Below are 21,622 nucleotides of genomic sequence, written 5' to 3' on the forward strand. Positions count from 1 at the left end.
ATTGTGGGCTTCTAGAAAAGAGAGACTATTTCCATGAAGAGGAACACTTGGGAGGTACGCTTGGCATGCGGGTATTATTGTGTTATTACAGTTTTAATACTACATAGATTATTTACAGGCTCAGTGAGGCGCGGCAGAGACATTACTCGGTAAAGGTGGTTCCGGTATGAATGGACGGGGCAGGTGGCGCGCTGTGACGTCACGGGGGCAGACGCTTGGCCGAGTGACGCTTGCCGGGCCCTGTCAGGAAGTTCTTCCTGCAGCCTCCAGAGCTCCGCAGTGCGCAGGCGCAGGCCACCATTTTGCCGTTTAGTGTAGTGTTGGTGCTCTTTTTTTCCCGGCTTGGGGAGGCCAATCATTGAAAACCCGCTGAAGACGGGGAGAGCAAAGGAAGCCCGTTCGGGAGTTCGGCACGTAACGCGCACTGCACCGCAACCAGCCCGGGGAAAGTCGTAGAGAGGGGAGAAACACCGTGACCGGGGCAGATATGGCTAATATCGCAGCACAGAGAATCAAGAGGGAGTTCAAAGAGGTGCTGAAAAGCGAGGAGGTGAGCGGGACCGGCTGTTAGTGTGCGGGGGTAAACGGGGTGGCCGGGCCCGGCTGAAGCTACACGGAAGTGCAATAGTTTGAGCAACACGTACCCCCCGGACAGACGCACGTACCTCGCCGTGATTGTAACGTGGGGCGTGTGCCCGAGACATAGGTGTTTATATAGAATGCCAGGTGGGGCAAAGAGACTGCTGAGCATCTGTAATGTGACATGTGCCCAGGAGACACGGGTTTAAAATGAGTGATGAGTGTGTGGATGGTTGGTCAGGTGAGTGTGCGTGTGATTCACAGGCGGGCAAGTGTGTGTGTGTGTGTGTGTGTGTGTGTGTGTGTGATTCACAGGCAGGCGAGCATCAGCCTGCACCATGAGCCATACATGAGCCATACATGCCACAGCAGACTGTTGTGTATGTTGGGCGGCCGGCGAGTGCGCGTATGGCTTATGTTGGGGGGCCGGCGAGTCCACGAATGGCTTATGTTGGGGGGGCGGCGAGTCCGCGTATGGCTTATGTTGGGCGGCCGGCGAGTCCGCGTATGGCTTATGTTGGGCGGCCGGCGAGTCCGCGTATGGCTTATGTTGGGCGGCCGGCGAGTCCGCGTATGGCTTATGTTGGGCGGCCGGCGAGTCCGCGTATGGCTTATGTTGGGCGGCCGGCGAGTCCGCGTATGGCTTATGTTGGGCGGCCGGCGAGTCCGCGTATGGCTTATGTTGGGCGGCCGGCGAGTGCGCGTATGGCTTATGTCGGGGGGCCGGCGAGTGCGCGTATGGCTTATGTCGGGCGGCCGGCGAGTGCGCGTATGGCTTATGTTGGGGGGCCGGCGAGTGCGCGTATGGCTTATGTTGGGGGGCCGGCGAGTGCGCGTATGGCTTATGTTGGGCGGCCGGCGAGTGCGCGTATGGCTTATGTTGGGCGGCCGGCGAGTGCGCGTATGGCTTATGTTGGGCGGCCGGCGAGTGCGCATATGGCTTATGTTGGGCGGCCGGCGAGTGCGCGTATGGCTTATGTTGGGCGGCCGGCGAGTGCGCGTATGGCTTATGTTGGGCGGCCGGCGAGTGCGCGTATGGCTTATGTTGGGCGGCCGGCGAGTGCGCGTATGGCTTATGTTGGGCGGCCGGCGAGTGCGCGTATGGCTTATGTTGGGCGGCCGGCGAGTGCGCGTATGGCTTATGTTGGGCGGCCGGCGAGTGCGCGTGAGGTAGCTTCTCCTTGGGATGACTGTTTGCTGTGCAATATGAGCCGTAGGTAGTTGAGTGGCGTTTCTCAGGTGCGGCCGCCTGTCTGAGTCCGTAAAAGCAGAGTCCGAGGAGGACTATCCGCCGCCATGGTGTGAGGTGTTGCTTGCGTTCCCACGGGGGAGACCGTGTGTTTGTGTGATTCTGGGTATATATGTATAATGTATGTATTCTGTGGCAATAACTTGGGAGCCGCCGTGATGATGTAATAGGGGAGTTCCGCAGGAACGTGACTCAGTGTTACACTCAGGCTGCCTTTTGGCCGGCAGTCCTGTGATAACAGAACATTAACACCTGCGTGGAGCGCATGTCACAGGAAGGAGCTCCTGAAGCCCCGCCTTTTAAAGTTAAGCTCATTTGATGATTGGTCAGAGGTGTATCACATGACGTTCTGCGCTCCGCTGTGTAGTAAGCCATTAAGTGGTCCCTGCCCGTAATGCATTTCATCGCTTGGTTAAAGCCCCAGAATGATCTTTTAACCCCACGGACTCTCTCAGGCTTTTCTCTTACGTTGAGCTCGCAGAAAGTGGTTGGGTTGTGATGCGCGTCCAGGGAAATCCGTGTGTATCTGGCAGCAGATGGTAACCCGTTTGGGTTGAGTTGTCACCCGTGTCGCTGCAGACATACTGAGTGCGCTCTGCAGTACTGTTTAGAGGAATGTATAGGATTTTGTGTGTTTGTGTGTGTGTGTGTGTGCGCAGTTCCTTGGCTTGCAGGGGATTCATTCCTTACAATGGTTCTCCTGCTTACCTGTGTGCATACGCCGTGTACTGCCTGCCCCCTGACGAAGCTCATTGCAGCGAAACGTACGTTGGGGTTGGTACGTTTGGACTTGGCACCATTCATCACTAGGCTTTTTGCTGTTTTCAGCCTTGTTTCTAGGTTGGTTAGTAACTTTTGAGCACCGATGTACCATTGCTGTATGTTATTTCATTTGTTCCTTTTCACTTTATCGCTGTGGTCATCCTTGTGTTTCTTATTTGTGCCTTTTTTTATATGTATTTTAAATCATTTTTTATATGTATTTAAATCATATTGTTTAATAAAGATTTACTTTGTATATACCTTTTTTTTTTTCCCTTACGTGCTCTCCTTGCAATAGGTTTTGGTGTTTATAGCTTTTTAGATACGTACGCGTGTGCTCCTCTCCAAAAAGTATAAGGTTCTTATAACTATAATGTCAGACGTTCTCCCGGAGTCTGATTAATCCGTTCAGTCGCATGCACGCGCAGCACATCTCTGCCTTAACGTAGAGCGGATCGGTTAGTTTAGAATTAAACTGAAGCTAAAAGCCGTTCTTGGCTGACCCGCTGCTCCAAACTAATGTAGTCGTGTGAATGGGGAATATCTGCACTTTTTCACAGATTTTTTTTTTTTTTTTTTTTTTTTTTACAAATGGTGTTTCAGAGCAGTTTGTCCCACCCTAGCACGATTCAGCAAACAGCGAAGCACTGAGAAGCTAAGCTGTGTGACGGTGGCCTTGTTTTTCCTCCCCAGTGGTCTAGGTGAATGAGTTCTTGTGGAAGGTCACATTTAGAGTGTTTTGCCCCGAGTCAGCAGGCTGTATGAGTGCTTTTGTGTTCACAGAATGCCTGCTTTCACTGCTTATCCCCGATGCGGAAGCAAACTGCACACCGCAAGCCTGTTCTATCCCAAAGCGTGCAAAACTTGCGTAACGCGGCACGTTGACGGTCTCTGCAATGAAATGTGTCCATTTTAAGCCGCCAGCCATTGGCACGCCTCTCTCTCTCTCTCTCGCCCCGCAAACTTGCTTCTAATCTGTGATATGATTGGCTGTTAAATAAGATGCCGTGCAGTGATGGTGATGCTCTCTGACGGCGTCGGTAAGGGTGGATACGTTCGCTGTCAGTTATCCGCCGTCTGTCCAAGGGTGCAGACGCTCCATTGTGTGTAATGACAGATTGTTAGCTCTGTGGCACAACTACGGTCTTTGAAAATGTTGCACCCCCTGGGATCGCCGGGTTATGTTTATAAGAGCGATGTCAGAGAGAGCCGGTGACTTGTATCTGCTGACATCACTAATCTGTGACGTATCTGGAGGGAGGTTATGGTCTTGCTCAATACAAGAATGATTTACGGCTGAATGCACGGGATGCCCCTGGATGGAATCCAACATGCTGTCTCCATGCGCAATAACTTTAGTTCTGGTTTCTGTATATGTTTTCAGGCATCTACATAGTCATTTCTATATGTTCCACATCTGTTATCTTTAACCCAATCTACTAGGCAAACACCCTGACCCCTTATCACACTGCCTGTGACAAACGGTAAAATGGCTCAGTCTTAGTTACTGAGTCGGACACTGACTTCTGAAAGTCCGAGATCATATATCTCTCTCTCGCTCTCTCTCCCTCTCTCTACCGATAAATAGATATTATTTTAGGGATGCACCGATATATCGGTGGCTGAAAGGTATCAGCCGAAAATAGCATTATCGGCGAAATGCCACAACAACAAAAAAAAAAGCCCACTGAAAGTAATCATCCGCAGGAGCCCTGCTGCTTCCCTCTGTGTTGCTCAGCAGCATCTCTTGCTCCGTCGAGGGGAAGCAGGAACCCAGGGGAGTCACGTGAATGCACGTCACCTCACGTGACTCAGCTCCGTTCCTGTTCCTCTGGGCAGGTCAAGAGAAGTTCAAACAGACTGTGAGCAATGCAGTGGGAGACAGCGGCCCCTGCGTAAGTCTGCGAGCGGCACCGTTATATCTGCAGTTCAGGGAAGGGTGTATGAATGAGTATACCTGAATGAGGGAATGAATGTTTGTGATGAATGAATATACATGTGATAGCATGGATGTGTAAGTAGGCAGGCAGGGCACAGGGCTGCTGTAGGATATGTGCATGTATTGGCTGCTTGTGGATGATAGGAGTGTAATTGCTATATTAAATATGATTACTAAGGGCAATCACACTCCTATCATGCCCAGGCATACCCAGATTCCAGCATGTACTTGCTGACTTGGAATGATAGGAGTTGTTTGAGACTATTATTATTTAGGTTTATTTTTTTGTCCAATTTTAGTGTTACTTATTTAATAAGTTTTTTTTTTTTTTTGTTTGTTTGTTTTCTAAAGGGGAGGATCATTTTCAGTTTCGACCAACATTTTACGCAGCGCTTCATACAATACATATATTCAAAGGGTCTGACAAGATGAGAATTGACAGACTAAGATAAACCGATACATTAGGTCGAGGTCTATATAGAGATCTACCGATATATATATATATATATATATATATATATATATATATATATATATATATATATATATATATATAATATATCTATAGGTGTGTGTGTTGTATAAATACCTGTAAGCATTTTTGCATACAACTTACATATCCCAATTTATTTTTTCATCTTCAGTTACACATATATCCTTATTTACTTAAGTGGCTGCATGTATTCTTACTTCCAGCCTGTCTCCTAAACCTCCAGCAAATTCCAAATCTAATCTGTCGGCGATCAAATACAGCAGCCGCATCTGGAAATGTCAATCTCTGTGTGTGTGTGTGTGTGTGTATATATATATATATATATATATATATATATATATATATATATATATATATATATATATATATATATATATATATATATATATATATATATATATATTGCACACACAGCTCAATTAGAATAAGTAATGTTTGCACCAAACATTTTCATGATTAAATAAGAAAAGTAAAGTTTTGCTGGTGCATTCATTTAGCTGGAGTTTGGGGCAGTTTGGCAGCTAGCCCTGTCCAGCTCGTAAAAGAGGGATTATAAAGCGCCATATAGAGGAGAGCTTAGACATTAAAGGGGTATTTGGAGGAGAGATGAGGTTTCAGTAATTATTCTGAGACTTGCCCCGTATGATGCTTTATTAAGTGGGAAATGTCACTGATTTAGTTATGCATTATGCAGGGCTGCAGAAACTCATTAGATCTGAGATCACGACTCTCGCTGCAGTGAAATGTTCTCCGCGTGTATTACCGTATTTATCGGCGTATAACACGCACTTTTTTAACTAAAATATTAAGCTGAAACCCTACCTGCGTGTTATACGCCGATAAATCCTAGAGCCAGTGGCGGAACTACCGGGGTCGCAACTGCGACCGGGCCCTGGATTTCTGCCAGTCAGGGGGGGCCCAAGGGGTGCCGAGCGGTTGCTGAAGACGACCGCTCGGCAACTCTCGGGCCCCCCTGACTGACAGAAATCCAGGACTCCTCTGCTGGCGGCCGCCGCCTGCCACAGCCGCCTGCCTCAGCCGCCTGCCGCCTGCCTGCCGCCTGCCTCAGCCGCCGCCGCCTGCCTCAGCAGCAGCAGCCGCCGCCTGCCTCAGCCTCAGCCTGCCTCAGCTCTTCAACTCCTGTGTTGGAAGCGTGAGGCGTTTGTCTCGGGTGCCGGCGCTCAGCAGTGAAGCGCCGGCACCCGAGACAAACGGCTCACGCTTCCAACACAGGAGTTGAAGGTAAGTGACCGGGATGGTGTTAGGGAGAGAGAGGGGAGATCCTGAGAAGGGGGGTTAGTGCGAGTGTGTCTTACTGTGTGTGTGTGTGTGTGTGTGTGTGTGTGTGTGTGTGTGTGGTTTCCCAGATAGCAGTGATTCTGATGAAGTTTTTTTTGTTCAGTTTTTTTGTTCAAAAATGGGGGTGCGTGTTATACGCCAGTGCGTGTTATACGCCGATAAATACGGTATTTCATTGTTTGGTAATAAAAGATTTCCTTCCTCTTTTTCTTTAAGACCAGCAAAAACCAAATCAAAGTCGACCTGGTGGATGAGAATTTCTCTGAGCTGAGAGGGGAAATCGCCGGCCCGCCGGACACGCCGTACGAAGGTAATCGAACATCGACGTGTAAAGCCGTCCGTAGCGCCCGCTCGGTGACGTGAGGGTGTCCCTATGGGTTTAATCTGCACGGTATGGTGGAGCATTACCCCCCCCGGTGGGAGGCAGCGGGTTCCTATGTTTTCATGGGTCTCCCGCTGGGTAATATGTCATTATTACTGTATGTTATGCCTTGAAATGCGCTCCAGTGCTTGGCTGTAAGATGAAATGACGAGAGGTGTGAAGATTCCTAACCGGCTCTCTAAATACTGTGATTATTCATACAGTGAGTGTACATACACTGACGTGATCTCGATGCCGCGAGCTTATACGCCGAGAAGGGCTGTCTAATACCCCGCAGTCACTGCTGTACTGACTGAAGCATGCATCGTGCAGGGCCGGCTCAGCCTTTCTTTCAGGAGAAGCTCGCTGAGGTTGGCCCTTGTTCGACGTCAGTCTGTAAACTCGCATACAAACTGAAACTTTAGTGAATAGACCTTCTCATGTAAATATTCACCAGCACCGGCTGTAGCTAGACTTCACGTGCGTTATCGGGTCATTAATAACTGATATACATCCGTTTACCTAACAGTGCTCACCTTAAAAGTGTTAACTGGGTACGCAGGGGTTAATTTCCACTCACAGTGTTGGATACATAGCGCTCAGTAACACACTGATAGAATTATACACGACCAGCGTTTGTTTCCGCAAATCTCACTGATCTTATATTTTTGGTTCTATGCCTGGGGCGTTCAAATGTTTCTGGTGCTTTCCTTAGTGTTGTGAATACTGTCTGATTTATTTATCTCCCCCAGTCGGTGACCCCCTTCTCCTCTGTGCTCTTTAGGTGGGCTCGCGCTGCGTGGATCGGGGGCTTGCATTGCTGTGGCGCAGTAGGGTTTAATGTGATTCTTTTGGGAATATCCGCGCAGGTTATGTACGCAGCTTTATTTATGGAGATTATTAATAAACATAATCTCTGTCGGGCTGATTAGTGATATCGCCTCCTCATCTTTTCTTAAAGCAGTTAGCTGTGAGTACAGAAGCTTTTATCAGGGTTCAGTCCCAGAACCCCCCCTGTTAATGGCTGCCCCAAAGGGGGTTTAACCGATACTCGATACTACGTGAATAGAGCAAGACCTGCTTGGATTAATTAAACCCTCATTTTTTAATATAGCCGTCTCTTTTCTGCGACCCGAAGATTTGAATATGGCGCCACAGCCAAAAGCAGAGAAGTAAACGATGCCCGTGCGCGGCAAAGAGGAACGTATGCCCATGCGCAGAGGCATTGGGGACGTGTGGTTGGGTAACTTGGGTTTAGGATCCGTGCCGGTATCCCAGTAACTCGCTATTCAGACTGGTTATCATGTAGGAGTAGAAAGCTGGTATGCCTGTTGCTCAGAGTTAGGGCTCTCCAAGCTGCGGCCCCCCGGCTGCTGCAGGACTACGTCTCCCACAATGCTCTTTGAGCTCAGAGGCTGGCACAGGAATGTGGGAGATGTAGTCCTGCGCAGTCGGTGTATGAATCGGTGTTTGAAGCTGTGTGTTTATGTCTCTGGTGTTTGTTTAGTAGATTGCTTAAGATTTCTACTTACTTTTTCATGGCCGTCCCTACATGAATCCTCTCCCAGCGGCTTCTGTTATCCAGGTACTTCTCAGCTTTTCACTTCTCGTAGAATGAACCCATTTAGTTTAAAATGCATTCACGTAAAATAAGGGCAATATCAAATAAAGCATAACTGGCAAATTGCCCAAAATCTGCTACCTTTCAAACAAATATTGTGCGTTTTATGGTAGAATTATCGTATCTAGTGAATGCATTTTAACAGGGCTAGACAAGCCTAAGTAGCCGGGTAGCCTTGGCTTCTAAACCCGTGGCCATCTTGCGCTGCTTTCTATTGCATTGTATGGAAGCGTTCTCCCTCGTGGCTCCTGCGTGCTGCTCTTGGTAGTCTATCCCGGGCCGGCTTGTTTGGTCCGGGTGTAAGTGGGAGAGTTATTTCCTCGCAGCTGATGCGCTTAAACCCGTAGTAGTCTTAGTGGTGCAGGAACGGAGGGTCCGAAGCCTTTTTTATTTGGTATTCAATAGATAAAGAATACTTGAAAGTGGGAGAAACTATACAAAAAATGCCATACACACCTATATTATATACGTGCGTATAGTGACTACCGGCACATGTAGGCGTATTGGGGTAGCTGCTTCCTGGTTGGTCGCAGGACCCGCTCAGTGCGTTCTGAGGTCTGGTCGGTAATGAATATGGATACTGATTATATCCCGCTGCTCATCAGATCACGTTGGTACACAAGAACGTACACGGGAAGCTTTGGGACTGGAGGAGGTGCAGAGGCTTAGATGGATTTCTTACTTCGTTTAGAGCGTAGTAGATAAGTGGAACGGCCTCCCTGCAGAAGTAACAGAGGGCATTTAAAGATGCATGGGAAAAGCATAAGCATAAGACCAAGGACAGGAGAATGTTTGAGTCTTTACAGCATAAGGAATGGGCAGACCAGATGGGCCAAATGGTGTATTTACTGGCCGGGGCCATGTCGGTTATCCTTTGTAGACGGCGCAGGGCCACTGATTCTATAAAGAAATTGCTGAGAACAACTTCAACGCCGTAACTAGCCTATTATCTGGATTATCCCGCAGTCGGCGTCCTTCCGCTGAGGACTTGTGAAAACGATGTCTCTTCTTCCGTTACAGGTGGACGATATCAGCTAGAAATAAAAATTCCAGAAACCTATCCATTTAACCCTCCCAAGGTAAGCGATTCCCGCCATCGGCGATCCGCTGTCCTGCCTGTGTCCGGGGAGGCGTATTGCTGGTAATCTTCAGTAATATGTCCGTCTGCCCTCGCCTGCTTAGCGGGTAAATGTTGCCAACGTCTTTGAGGCTGCATTGTAGATGACTGGCGGTAAGTAAATCCCAAGCCGGTCACCTCTCCTGTGCTTAATGGGTGGGGGACAGACGCGGGACCCCGCAATGTGCACAGGGACCTGCAGAAGGAGAGAAGCAGAAGTTTCTTCTTCTTGTAAGCTAGTGCCTGATGTCTGCTGGTTGTGTGATTTGCCTTTGTCTTTAAACTGTATGCGCATGTATGAAGTTCTGATATCCAATATGATGCCGTCTACCCCATGAGGATTTATCGCTGAGCTCCGCCAACTATTGGCAGACCTTTTATGTTTCTGTAACTCCTTGGCCCCCACGAACCCGCTATTTGAAGGTAGGGAAATAAAAACATTGCTTTTATTTTCTCTTTGGCATTTTAGGTGCGGTTTATCACCAAAATCTGGCATCCAAATATCAGTTCCGTTACAGGAGCCATATGCCTGGACATATTGAAAGACCAATGGTAAGGTATCCTCCGCTGCCTGCTATATAACCTCTCCGGGGGCAGTAATAGCAGTCTATATATTCCTAAGATTTAAGGGTTAATTTCCCATTAGGTGTGTATGGAAAATCCCATCGTTACCCCGGCTGTGATTTTTATTCCGTACTTCCCACTGTCGTGTCTGGCTTTGTACTATTACATTATTATTATGTTTATTATGGGAACAGGTTGTTTAAGTAACCATCAGTTAGAAATGTGTCGCAATGTTTGCTCCTGGAAAGCTGTACATACAGTTCGGTGGATTAAGCAAGAGCCGGGCCGTTCTCCTGAATATATGTATATTGATGTTGATAGTCTGTCTTTCTGTGAGCGGTAGGCCTGTCCGAAGTCACTCCTGGGGGCCGCTCTTGTACCAACTCTACTACCAGGCTGCTACCCAGTGAGAACAATCCCGTGTCATGTTTGAACGATTCCTCTAGTTTTTCACGCATCCCTGTACAGGAGAAGCCGGCTTTTAGAACATGTTGTTGTATGTGGTGCAGTTTTGTAGCCGGTGCCGTTTTGTACGCTGGCCCGTCCTCTCGTGGCTTTATACAAGGCGGTCGTGCTGATAAGTGTAGTCGGAGCGTGGCTGGGGAGACCAGGCTTGCCGTGGTGCTGCATGTCCGTTAACCAGAAACCGATCTCTTTCCCCGCAGGGCCGCAGCCATGACTTTACGAACGGTGTTGTTGTCGTTGCAAGCCTTGCTGGCTGCCGCAGAACCGGATGATCCGCAGGATGCGGTGGTGGCAAACCAGGTGACCATAACGAATTCTGCAATAGTTACAAATATTTCCCCCAGTGGGTGTTTATTATAATTACTCACATATATGCACATAACCACAACATTAAATCAGTAACTAGCATAACCCGTAACTAGCGTAGCTCGTCATAAATTGCGCACCTTTAATATATTTACTGAATGACTGAAAATGTGGCCTTTTAGTTCCCCCAAAAAATGACAAACCCATGCATATGGGGTATCACTGTACCCAGGAGATGTTGCTGAACACATATTGGGGTGTCGTGTGACAGCGGCATATACCAGGAGCTGTAAATTCATACATAAAGTAGGTGTGTGGGGGGGGGAAATACACACAAAAAATTACTTTGAAAAAATTCTGGTGGTAAAATGTGTGCATGCAAAGAGTTAAAATACCACCATTTAAAATACCCTGGAGTGTCTAGTTTTCAAAAATATATGGCTTTATTGGGCATACTGAAATGGCCCGGCTCAAAGATGTACCAAATAGGACATGGGCAGTTGATCGCCAAACGCCAAAGTTCAACATTGAAAATGCGCATGTCCCAAATGTGGCCCTTTTGCCCCCAAACAGCCAGGCAAAATCATTCATGTGAGGTATCGCTGTACTCAGGAGATGTTGCTGAACACATATTGGGGTGTTTTGTGATAGTGACATATACCAGAACCTGTTTATTCATACCTGAAGTAAAATGTGTGTGAAAAAACAACTGCAAAAAAAAAATTACTACCATAAAGTTTGACAAAGGCTGATGGTAGAATTAGTGCTTGGAAAGGGTTAAAATACTAGCATTTGGAATACCCTGGGCTGTCTAGTTTTCAAAAATATATGATTTGATGGGGTAAATTGCGTGGGCCGGCTTCAAAGATACCCGAAATGGCACATGGGGGGAAGAATTACCAGATTTGGAAAAAATGGCTTTGAAATAGCAAAACGCTACCTGTAATTATTGCCCCATAATGTGTAGAAAAAAGCAAAAAACCATAACATTGGGTATTTCTATTTAGCAGGTTTTTTTTCATTACCTTTTATAGATGAGTAAAAGATTTTTCAACTAAAAGTTAGAATTTTTTCTAAATTTTTCACCATATTTTATACTTTTTTTAATAGTAAATAATATGATACAATCAACACAATGTCATCTAAAGAAAGCCCTTCTTGTCCTGAAAAAAACAATATCTAATGTGTGTGGGTTCAGTAAACAGGAAAGAAGAAAATTACAGCTAAACACGAGCAGCGCAGAAATGTTAAAACAGCCATTGTCACGAAGGGTACAAAAAGTAAAATCAGCCTTTGTCACGAAGGGGTTAAACACCCACATGGTTTATTTACTACCTATAGGTTAATGAAACTTTTCTCTATGCATTATGCAGGGCCAGCATAGTAGGCGTGGGGAGATTTCTTCTCCCTGCATTAATTATCCATGATGCAGGGCCAGCTCAAAATGTTGGTTTCTCATATTAAATATTGATGTAGGTGAGATTAAATGTTTGAGCTGGCATCTTTGTGAATGGTGATATAAATCGCTGTTGGCGAGTTCAGCTCATACTGTTAGCAATGGCCGTCTGTGCCGCTCTGCCTCCTAGACACACGCTGCAGCCCAGAGAGGTTGGAACAACGAGCGGCTATACTATTTAAAGTTTGCTACTGACCCCTTTCCTATTATCTCCTTCTGTGTTTGCAGTATAAACAGAATCCAGAAATGTTTAAACAGACCGCTCGGCTGTGGGCACACGTCTACGCAGGAGCACCAGTTACTAGCCCGGAATATACAAAGAAAATAGAAAACCTTTGCGCCATGGGCTTCGATAGGGTAAGTATCAGTGTGGGGGTTATGTTACATTGTTTAATCATCTGACCTTACCGTAAAGGCATTGTAGCCAATATCTATAAAAAATATAGACCAAAATATTATACTAGGAATAAACTGTGCGTACCATTAATATTCCCCAGATAGACCTCATCATAGCATTTAACTATGCTCTACACTGATCTTGTAGACACATCTGCTGCCTACACCCTCAGCCGGCAAATAGACCTTGCTTTAAAACAAATGAAAATCTTCCGCTTGTTGGATTTCACGCACTTCCTTAATGGTAATCACTTCTCAAAAGACGTGGGAAATCAATCAGACTATGTAGATCACAGATCCAGACTTGGCTGCCAAGGACTTGGTTAAGTGTTTCAGAAAGTTTTTTGATAACTGTGAGCCATTAGATTGTTTAATAGGAACTGCTGAAATATCTGATGACCGCTCAGAATCTTTACCCTACCAGGTTTGTCTCTCTTTAGCATCACCCTATAATTAAAACGTTAAAACCCCTTTCACATTAAGTAGGCATACATTGTCCCGGGCTTTTGGAGTGGTTTTCAGAGAGTGTGTTGCGTGGTTAGGCGGTGCCGTCTTGTGCGCATGTTGCAGAGAGAACCCCTTTCGTGACGATCTCTATTCTCTCCTCGCAGAATGCAGTAATAGCAGCCTTGTCATCTAAAGCATGGGACGTAGAAACTGCAACAGAACTACTCCTGAGTAACTGAGGCAGCTGCTCCCGGACCCCCGCGCGCCCCTCGCCGAACAGCACGTCATCTGTTATTTTTTAGGATTCTGCATAGGTTCTGTTATTAAAAAAAAAGAAAAGGGGAAAAAAATACGGCACTCCTACGTGACAATGCTACTTAGTACCGGAGACTGACGGGAAGAACACCGCTCTGTAAATACGGCTATTAAACATGTAAATTAAATAACAAAATAAAGGGGGGCATGATTTTTTTTTTCTTAAATATCGTGAAGAGCAAACCTTGGCACCGAAGCCATTGGAGAGCGTGCGTTTGTGCTTTACGCTGTGGCCAAGAACTTGGGGAAAATTCTTCCGTTTTTGGTTTTCTAGTACCAGTCCCTTTGCTGGGGGGGAATCTTGTCCACCTTTCCCTGCAGCAAAGTGGGGGTTTTCTTTTAGGAGTCGCAGAATTTTGCCAGTCCTTACATTACAGTTATTACCAACCATCTTTTGTGCCTGTGGACTTGTATGCATGTACACAATGGATTCAGACCGTTCACCCGAACAGTCCCACAGTAGTATTTTCGGTATGGCGTGTTTATAACATGAATTCATTTTTCAGCTTTTTTCTTTTGTGGGATGGGTATAAGTGGGTTTACGCCAACGTTCCTAGGTATCCATAACGCCACAATACAAACTCCTTTTTAAAGGTTCCATGGAAAGTCCGTGGCCGTAGCTAGAGAAGAGACTTCAAGATTTTAACGGAATGAGCCAATCAATGAGAAAGCAAATTTCATCCAAACGACCCGCGTCACAATCTATAACCATGTCGCTCATGTCAGGCACCAAATATTGTCACGTTTCTGGCAACACTAGCACTTCAGGAGTATGAATTGCTGTTACTAAGCACTTTGAATCAGCCCGTTATTTAAATCCAAATTGTAGAGTTTCTTCTTTAATAAACCATTATTTGAATACCGATCGATGCTTTAGTGTGTAATCATTTTTTAAATCCAATTTTAAACCGTTCCATCGAAAGGAAATTATGTATACTGCATAGTGTATGTGGATATATAATATATATGTGTATACATATGTGCTGAACAGCCAACTTACACGATATGCCACTACCTGCAAGGGCTGATCGGCTACCAGCAGGCAGCCTGTGACTCGCTCAACCAGCCTCTTCAAGGTCGGGCGATCCATATGCAAAAGGGTTATTCGTTAATGGCCGTTGGCAGGGAGCTCGCAGTAGCCGAATCATATACATTTCGTTGGTATACCGCCTGTGGTTTGAGCATTAGCTCGGGACAGCGGAGCGTTTGATAACTTGGTGGCCTAAATGGCTTTCACCCGATAAGTTGCTCAGGCGTGTCCAGTGAGTTGGGTTGTTTGAAAGCACAATTTATAACGAGCGTTTCACATGTTTACATTCATTTGCTTACTCATCCCTTGGCCTTTCTACAAATTTTCCTCGCCATCTCACCGTACCGGGTAGCCATTATGTTTTTCTATACAATTTATTGGTCTGTGCCATTTACAGTAGCCCAGATGTCTGTTTTTGCAAGAAATCTTAAGATCGTACAGTAATGGATGGAATGCGATCACCGTGGTACATTCCACGTCATCAGGTGGATATTTGGTATGTTTGGAAATATTGCAACAACAAATAAAGTTAATGACAAAAAAGGCAAACATTTTAAACTTCTGCGCTTCCTTTCTTTCCTGGGAGGATGGGATTGTAGTGATTAGACGTGCCTGAAACAGGGTTCTGTGTGACGTTTTGGTGACAACAATGTGAAAAAACTGTAAAAGTACTTCTTTTTGTGTATGTCAACATGATCGCTGTTGCTATGGATACCATTGTGTGTGTATCGCCCCTTTACAATGAGAAGTGATGTGCGGTCATCGTCTTCAAACGAGCTTCTGTAGAGGAATCCTATGAGGACGGGTGCGTTAATTAATGTGAAGACCCCTGTAGACTTTCTGCTACTTCCATCCAAAAGGAAAAAGCCCCAAATATGAATTATGGATGATGATGTCACATAACAAATACTGAAAGGTCAAAAGTTACCAACATAAGCCAACAAAAGAACCATAATTTAACGTTAGAAAAGACTCTGGACGGGTCGTGGTCCCCGGGGGCAATGTTAATCAAATAACTCTGAAATAGGGTGGTCCAGAAACGCGGCTTTTTCAGAGAGTCGGTGGCTTAGATCTAATGTAAGGAAGTCCTAGGTTACGGATAGAGTAGTAGTATATAAATGGAACAGTCTCCCAGCAGAAGTGGTATTGGTTAATACAGTGAGGGAATTTAAACATGCATAGTATAGACATACTATAACCATGCTAATGACTGATACAGGATTGAATTCCCTACATCAGCAAACATGGGCAGTTTAGATGGGCGTAACAGTTCTTAAATGCGGTGCCGTTCTCTGTTATATACTCAGATCTCAGTTATTAGGCTTTGGTCACGCCATAGATTCTGGACAGCCGTGTGCCGTCACATGTTTGTGTGTAAATTCCCCTGCTAGCAGCCGAGTCCCGTCCAGCACAAACTAACATTCACTAAAATGAATGAAATGTGCTGGAGGTCATTCCAGATGAGAATATATATAATTTGCAGCTAGTGATTCAAATAAATCTTCTTAAAAAGCAGGTAACCCCACTGTTAAATAAATAAACTACAACAATATGTGTAGCTCTTCTCTCCTGTATATTAATGATAGATAGATATATATAGATATCTATATATATAGTATATCAATGTGTGATTATATGTTATGCAGTTGATTTGGTGTCCTGCATGTCTCTGGGAGATACTATTTTGCAGTATTTGGGAGGATTAACCGCATATCGTCGTTCCCTTTCCTGCAGTTTGTGGAAGGCGGGTAACCGCGGAATATAAAAGCATCCATCCGCCGGGAGAACTCCAGAGACCCCCCCCCCGTGCTTCTCCTGCTCACCAATAGACCCCCAGTCCCTAGAAAGGGGCCAGTTGGGCCCCAGAGCCTGCAAGGTACCCATTCGTTGGGTGGCTATGAGTAGGCCCGTGGCAGATCGGGGAGTTCGGAGCCCCGTACACAAGGACCGGCTGTACCTCCGTGACGGGCAACGAGTCTGCTCCAACCTGACTCAGCTCAGATACAGAGAGCGATGAATGTTTTAGGAAGGGTAGTAGACATATGAAAATGTTCAAAATTAATTACTCAAAGTTCAAAGTTAATGACTGCCATGAGATAACAAGCCGTTTATGAATACGAGGAATCGATCCGGCCCAAATACCCCCGGATTACGCCTCAGTCTCTTTCCGAACGTCTTGTGTGTACTTCTGGGATTTGGGTCTTTAGAGAAGCGGAGAGACTTTGCAGCCGGCTACAGGCTCTATGGAAGGGGGCCGTGTCTGCTCCTCAACGATGAGGGGGCTTCTGTACTGGGGAGAAGATGGTTAGAGGAGATTTGAGCCAGAGTGTGTGTAGTGGGGGGTAAATATAGCCTTACAGGGGTAACTAGAGTGGGTTCAGGGCAGGGCTTAGTTTTGGAAGGAATGACAGGATTAGCAGACGCACAGAAATAGTTAAACACGCAGCGACACGCAGAAAGATACCGTATTTGCTCGATTATAAGACGAGGTTTTTTCCAGAGCAAATGCTCTGAAAAATACCCCTCGTCTTATAATCGAGGTCGTCTTCTAATCAGACCTCATTCTGCTTCGGCCGTTCTGCTTACCGGGCTTTGATCGCGAGCAGCGTATCTGCTATTAGCAGCAGGAAACAGGAAGCTAGCACAGTCCTCACATAACTCTACCTCCCCCCTCCTTCCTCTGGGGGCGGGGCCAGAGAAGTTGCTCACACAGCCGGGCCCCTGCAGAAGTCTGCGAGTGGGAGATCTGCAGTTCAGGTAAGGGGGTGGGGGGGTTTGAGCGTGTTTGTGTATGTGTGATTTATGGAATGAATGAGTATTTAAATGTTTGTGAATGAGTGTGTGTGTGTGTGTGTGATAGCATGGATGTGTAAGGGGGGTGGTAGCATGGCATAGGGAGGTTGTAATCACACTTCTAACATCCCCAGGTTCCAGCATGTACTGGCTGCCTTGGCTTGATAGGAGTGATTGCTGTTAGAGATATAGAGATATAGATATATATATATATATAGATAGATATATATATAGATAGATATATATATAGATAGATATATATATAGATAGATAGATATATATCTATCTATCTATCTATCTATCTCCAGAAATGCATTTTAACCCCCTATATGCCACTCAGCCCCATGATATGCCTTTTAACCCCCTATATGCCAGAGTGGCATATAGGGGTATAAGGCATATCATGGGGGAGAGGGGCATATAGGGGGTTAAAAGGCATTTCATGGGGCACAGTGGCATATAGGAGGGTATAAGACATTTCTGGAGGCAGAGTGGCATATAGAGGGTTAAAAGGCACATCATGGGGCAGAGTGGCAAATAGGGGGGTATAAGGCATTTCTGGGGGCAGAGTGGCAAGCCTGGGGGCAGATGTGCATAACTGGGGGGCAGGTTGGCAAATAAAAGGAAATAAAATATATTTTTCTCAATCATAGCTTTTATTAAATATGAAAATTAGTTTACATGAATGCATATTTACTAGTAAAACTTTTTTCCTATAGGGTAGTCTTGTATTCAGGCTTTTTGTTTTTTTCCTAAATTAATATTTTGATTTTGGGGGGTCGTCTTATAATCGAGCAAATACGGTAAATAGTAGCACAAGAGCGATGAGTATAAATTAGGGCTGAAACAACGAATCGATAATAATCGATAACGGAAATCGTTTTCGACGATTTCCGTTATCGATTAATCGAGTGATCGATTCGTTGTTGGAGCACTCGGCTCCTTTTACTTACCTCCGCGAGCGTTCCCCGCTTCTGCTACACGCTCTGCAGTCTCCGCCTTCTTTTAACTACGTGACGGATGTGACGCGTTCCGGACGCGTTCCTAGGTTACGGATAGAGTAGTAGTATATAAATGGAACAGTCTCCCAGCAGAAGTGGTATTGGTTAATACAGTGAGGGAATTTAAACATGCATAGTATAGACATACTATAACCATGCTAATGACTGATACAGGATTGAATTCCCTACATCAGCAAACATGGGCAGTTTAGATGGGCGTAACAGTTCTTAAATGCGGTGCCGTTCTCTGTTATATACTCAGATCTCAGTTATTAGGCTTTGGTCACGCCATAGATTCTGGACAGCCGTGTGCCGTCACATGTTTGTGTGTAAATTCCCCTGCTAGCAGCCGAGTCCCGTCCAGCACAAACTAACATTCACTAAAATGAATGAAATGTGCTGGAGGTCATTCCAGATGAGAATATATATAATTTGCAGCTAGTGATTCAAATAAATCTTCTTAAAAAGCAGGTAACCCCACTGTTAAATAAATAAACTACAACAATATGTGTAGCTCTTCTCTCCTGTATATTAATGATAGATAGATATATATAGATATCTATATATATAGTATATCAATGTGTGATTATATGTTATGCAGTTGATTTGGTGTCCTGCATGTCTCTGGGAGATACTATTTTGCAGTATTTGGGAGGATTAACCGCATATCGTCGTTCCCTTTCCTGCAGTTTGTGGAAGGCGGGTAACCGCGGAATATAAAAGCATCCATCCGCCGGGAGAACTCCAGAGACCCCCCCCCGTGCTTCTCCTGCTCACCAATAGACCCCCAGTCCCTAGAAAGGGGCCAGTTGGGCCCCAGAGCCTGCAAGGTACCCATTCGTTGGGTGGCTATGAGTAGGCCCGTGGCAGATCGGGGAGTTCGGAGCCCCGTACACAAGGACCGGCTGTACCTCCGTGACGGGCAACGAGTCTGCTCCAACCTGACTCAGCTCAGATACAGAGAGCGATGAATGTTTTAGGAAGGGTAGTAGACATATGAAAATGTTCAAAATTAATTACTCAAAGTTCAAAGTTAATGACTGCCATGAGATAACAAGCCGTTTATGAATACGAGGAATCGATCCGGCCCAAATACCCCCGGATTACGCCTCAGTCTCTTTCCGAACGTCTTGTGTGTACTTCTGGGATTTGGGTCTTTAGAGAAGCGGAGAGACTTTGCAGCCGGCTACAGGCTCTATGGAAGGGGGCCGTGTCTGCTCCTCAACGATGAGGGGGCTTCTGTACTGGGGAGAAGATGGTTAGAGGAGATTTGAGCCAGAGTGTGTGTAGTGGGGGGTAAATATAGCCTTACAGGGGTAACTAGAGTGGGTTCAGGGCAGGGCTTAGTTTTGGAAGGAATGACAGGATTAGCAGACGCACAGAAATAGTTAAACACGCAGCGACACGCAGAAAGATACCGTATTTGCTCGATTATAAGACGAGGTTTTTTCCAGAGCAAATGCTCTGAAAAATACCCCTCGTCTTATAATCGAGGTCGTCTTCTAATCAGACCTCATTCTGCTTCGGCCGTTCTGCTTACCGGGCTTTGATCGCGAGCAGCGTATCTGCTATTAGCAGCAGGAAACAGGAAGCTAGCACAGTCCTCACATAACTCTACCTCCCCCCTCCTTCCTCTGGGGGCGGGGCCAGAGAAGTTGCTCACACAGCCGGGCCCCTGCAGAAGTCTGCGAGTGGGAGATCTGCAGTTCAGGTAAGGGGGTGGGGGGGTTTGAGCGTGTTTGTGTATGTGTGATTTATGGAATGAATGAGTATTTAAATGTTTGTGAATGAGTGTGTGTGTGTGTGTGATAGCATGGATGTGTAAGGGGGGTGGTAGCATGGCATAGGGAGGTTGTAATCACACTTCTAACATCCCCAGGTTCCAGCATGTACTGGCTGCCTTGGCTTGATAGGAGTGATTGCTGTTAGAGATATAGAGATATAGATATAGATATATATATAGATAGATATATATATAGATAGATATATATATAGATAGATATATATATAGATAGATATATATATAGATAGATATATATATAGATAGATATATATATAGATAGATATATATATAGATAGATATATATATAGATAGATATATATATAGATAGATATATATATAGATAGATATATATATATAGATAGATATATATATATAGATAGATATATGTCTATCTATCTATCTATCTCCAGAAATGCATTTTAACCCCCTATATGCCACTCAGCCCCATGATATGCCTTTTAACCCCCTATATGCCAGAGTGGCATATAGGGGTATAAGGCATATCATGGGGGAGAGGGGCATATAGGGGGTTAAAAGGCATTTCATGGGGCACAGTGGCATATAGGAGGGTATAAGACATTTCTGGAGGCAGAGTGGCATATAGAGGGTTAAAAGGCACATCATGGGGCAGAGTGGCAAATAGGGGGGTATAAGGCATTTCTGGGGGCAGAGTGGCAAGCCTGGGGGCAGATGTGCATAACTGGGGGGCAGGTTGGCAAATAAAAGGAAATAAAATATATTTTTCTCAATCATAGCTTTTATTAAATATGAAAATTAGTTTACATGAATGCATATTTACTAGTAAAACTTTTTTCCTATAGGGTAGTCTTGTATTCAGGCTTTTTGTTTTTTTCCTAAATTAATATTTTGATTTTGGGGGGTCGTCTTATAATCGAGCAAATACGGTAAATAGTAGCACAAGAGCGATGAGTATAAATTAGGGCTGAAACAACGAATCGATAATAATCGATAACGGAAATCGTTGTCGACGATTTCCGTTATCGATTAATCGAGTGATCGATTCGTTGTTGGAGCACTCGGCTCCTTTTACTTACCTCCGCGAGCGTTCCCCGCTTCTGCTACACGCTCTGCAGTCTCCGCCTTCTTTTAACTACGTGACGGATGTGACGCGTTCCGGAGGTAAGTATTCTTCATGTCTATGTGCACAGATCGCACAGAGCCACTCGCACAGAGCGAATCGCTCTGTGCGAATGGAGCCACTCGCACAGAGCGATTCGCTCTGTGCGAGTGGCTCCATTCGCACAGAGCGGTTCGCTCTGTGCGAGTGGCTCCATTCGCACAGAGCGGTTCGCTCTGTGCGAGTGGCTCCATTCGCACAGAGCGGTTCGCTCTGTGCGAGTGGCTCCATTCGCACAGAGCGGTTCGCTCTGTGCGAGTGGCTCCATTCGCACAGAGCGGTTCGCTCTGTGCGAGTGGCTCCATTCACACAGAGCGAACCGCTCTGTGCGAGTGGCTCCATTCACACAGAGCGGTTCGCTCTGTGCGAGTGGCTCCATTCGCACAGAGCGGTTCGCTCTGTGCGAGTGGCTCCATTCACACAGAGCGATTCGCGGGGGTGGGGGTCCACGGCGGGGTGGGGTTTCAGGGGATGCAGGGCAGGGTGTGAGTGGGGGTGCAGGGCAGGA

General features: G+C 45.8%; 1 protein-coding gene across 1 annotated transcript; it reads left to right on the forward strand.

Annotated features, from left to right (window-relative positions):
• Positions 1–289: 289 nt before the first annotated feature.
• UBE2K (ubiquitin conjugating enzyme E2 K) lies at positions 290–14,234 on the forward strand. Its single transcript, XM_053458380.1, has 7 exons — positions 290–550; positions 6,538–6,631; positions 9,324–9,382; positions 9,890–9,972; positions 10,650–10,749; positions 12,440–12,568; positions 13,219–14,234. Exons 1-7 carry the CDS (start codon positions 488–490, stop codon positions 13,291–13,293), a joined length of 603 nt encoding a protein of 200 aa, XP_053314355.1. The 5' UTR covers positions 290–487; the 3' UTR covers positions 13,294–14,234.
• The last annotated feature ends 7,388 nt before the right edge of the window (positions 14,235–21,622 follow it).

This window comes from Spea bombifrons, chromosome 1, assembly GCF_027358695.1.
Source record: "Spea bombifrons isolate aSpeBom1 chromosome 1, aSpeBom1.2.pri, whole genome shotgun sequence".
NCBI classification, from domain to species: Eukaryota; Metazoa; Chordata; class Amphibia; order Anura; family Pelobatidae; genus Spea; species Spea bombifrons.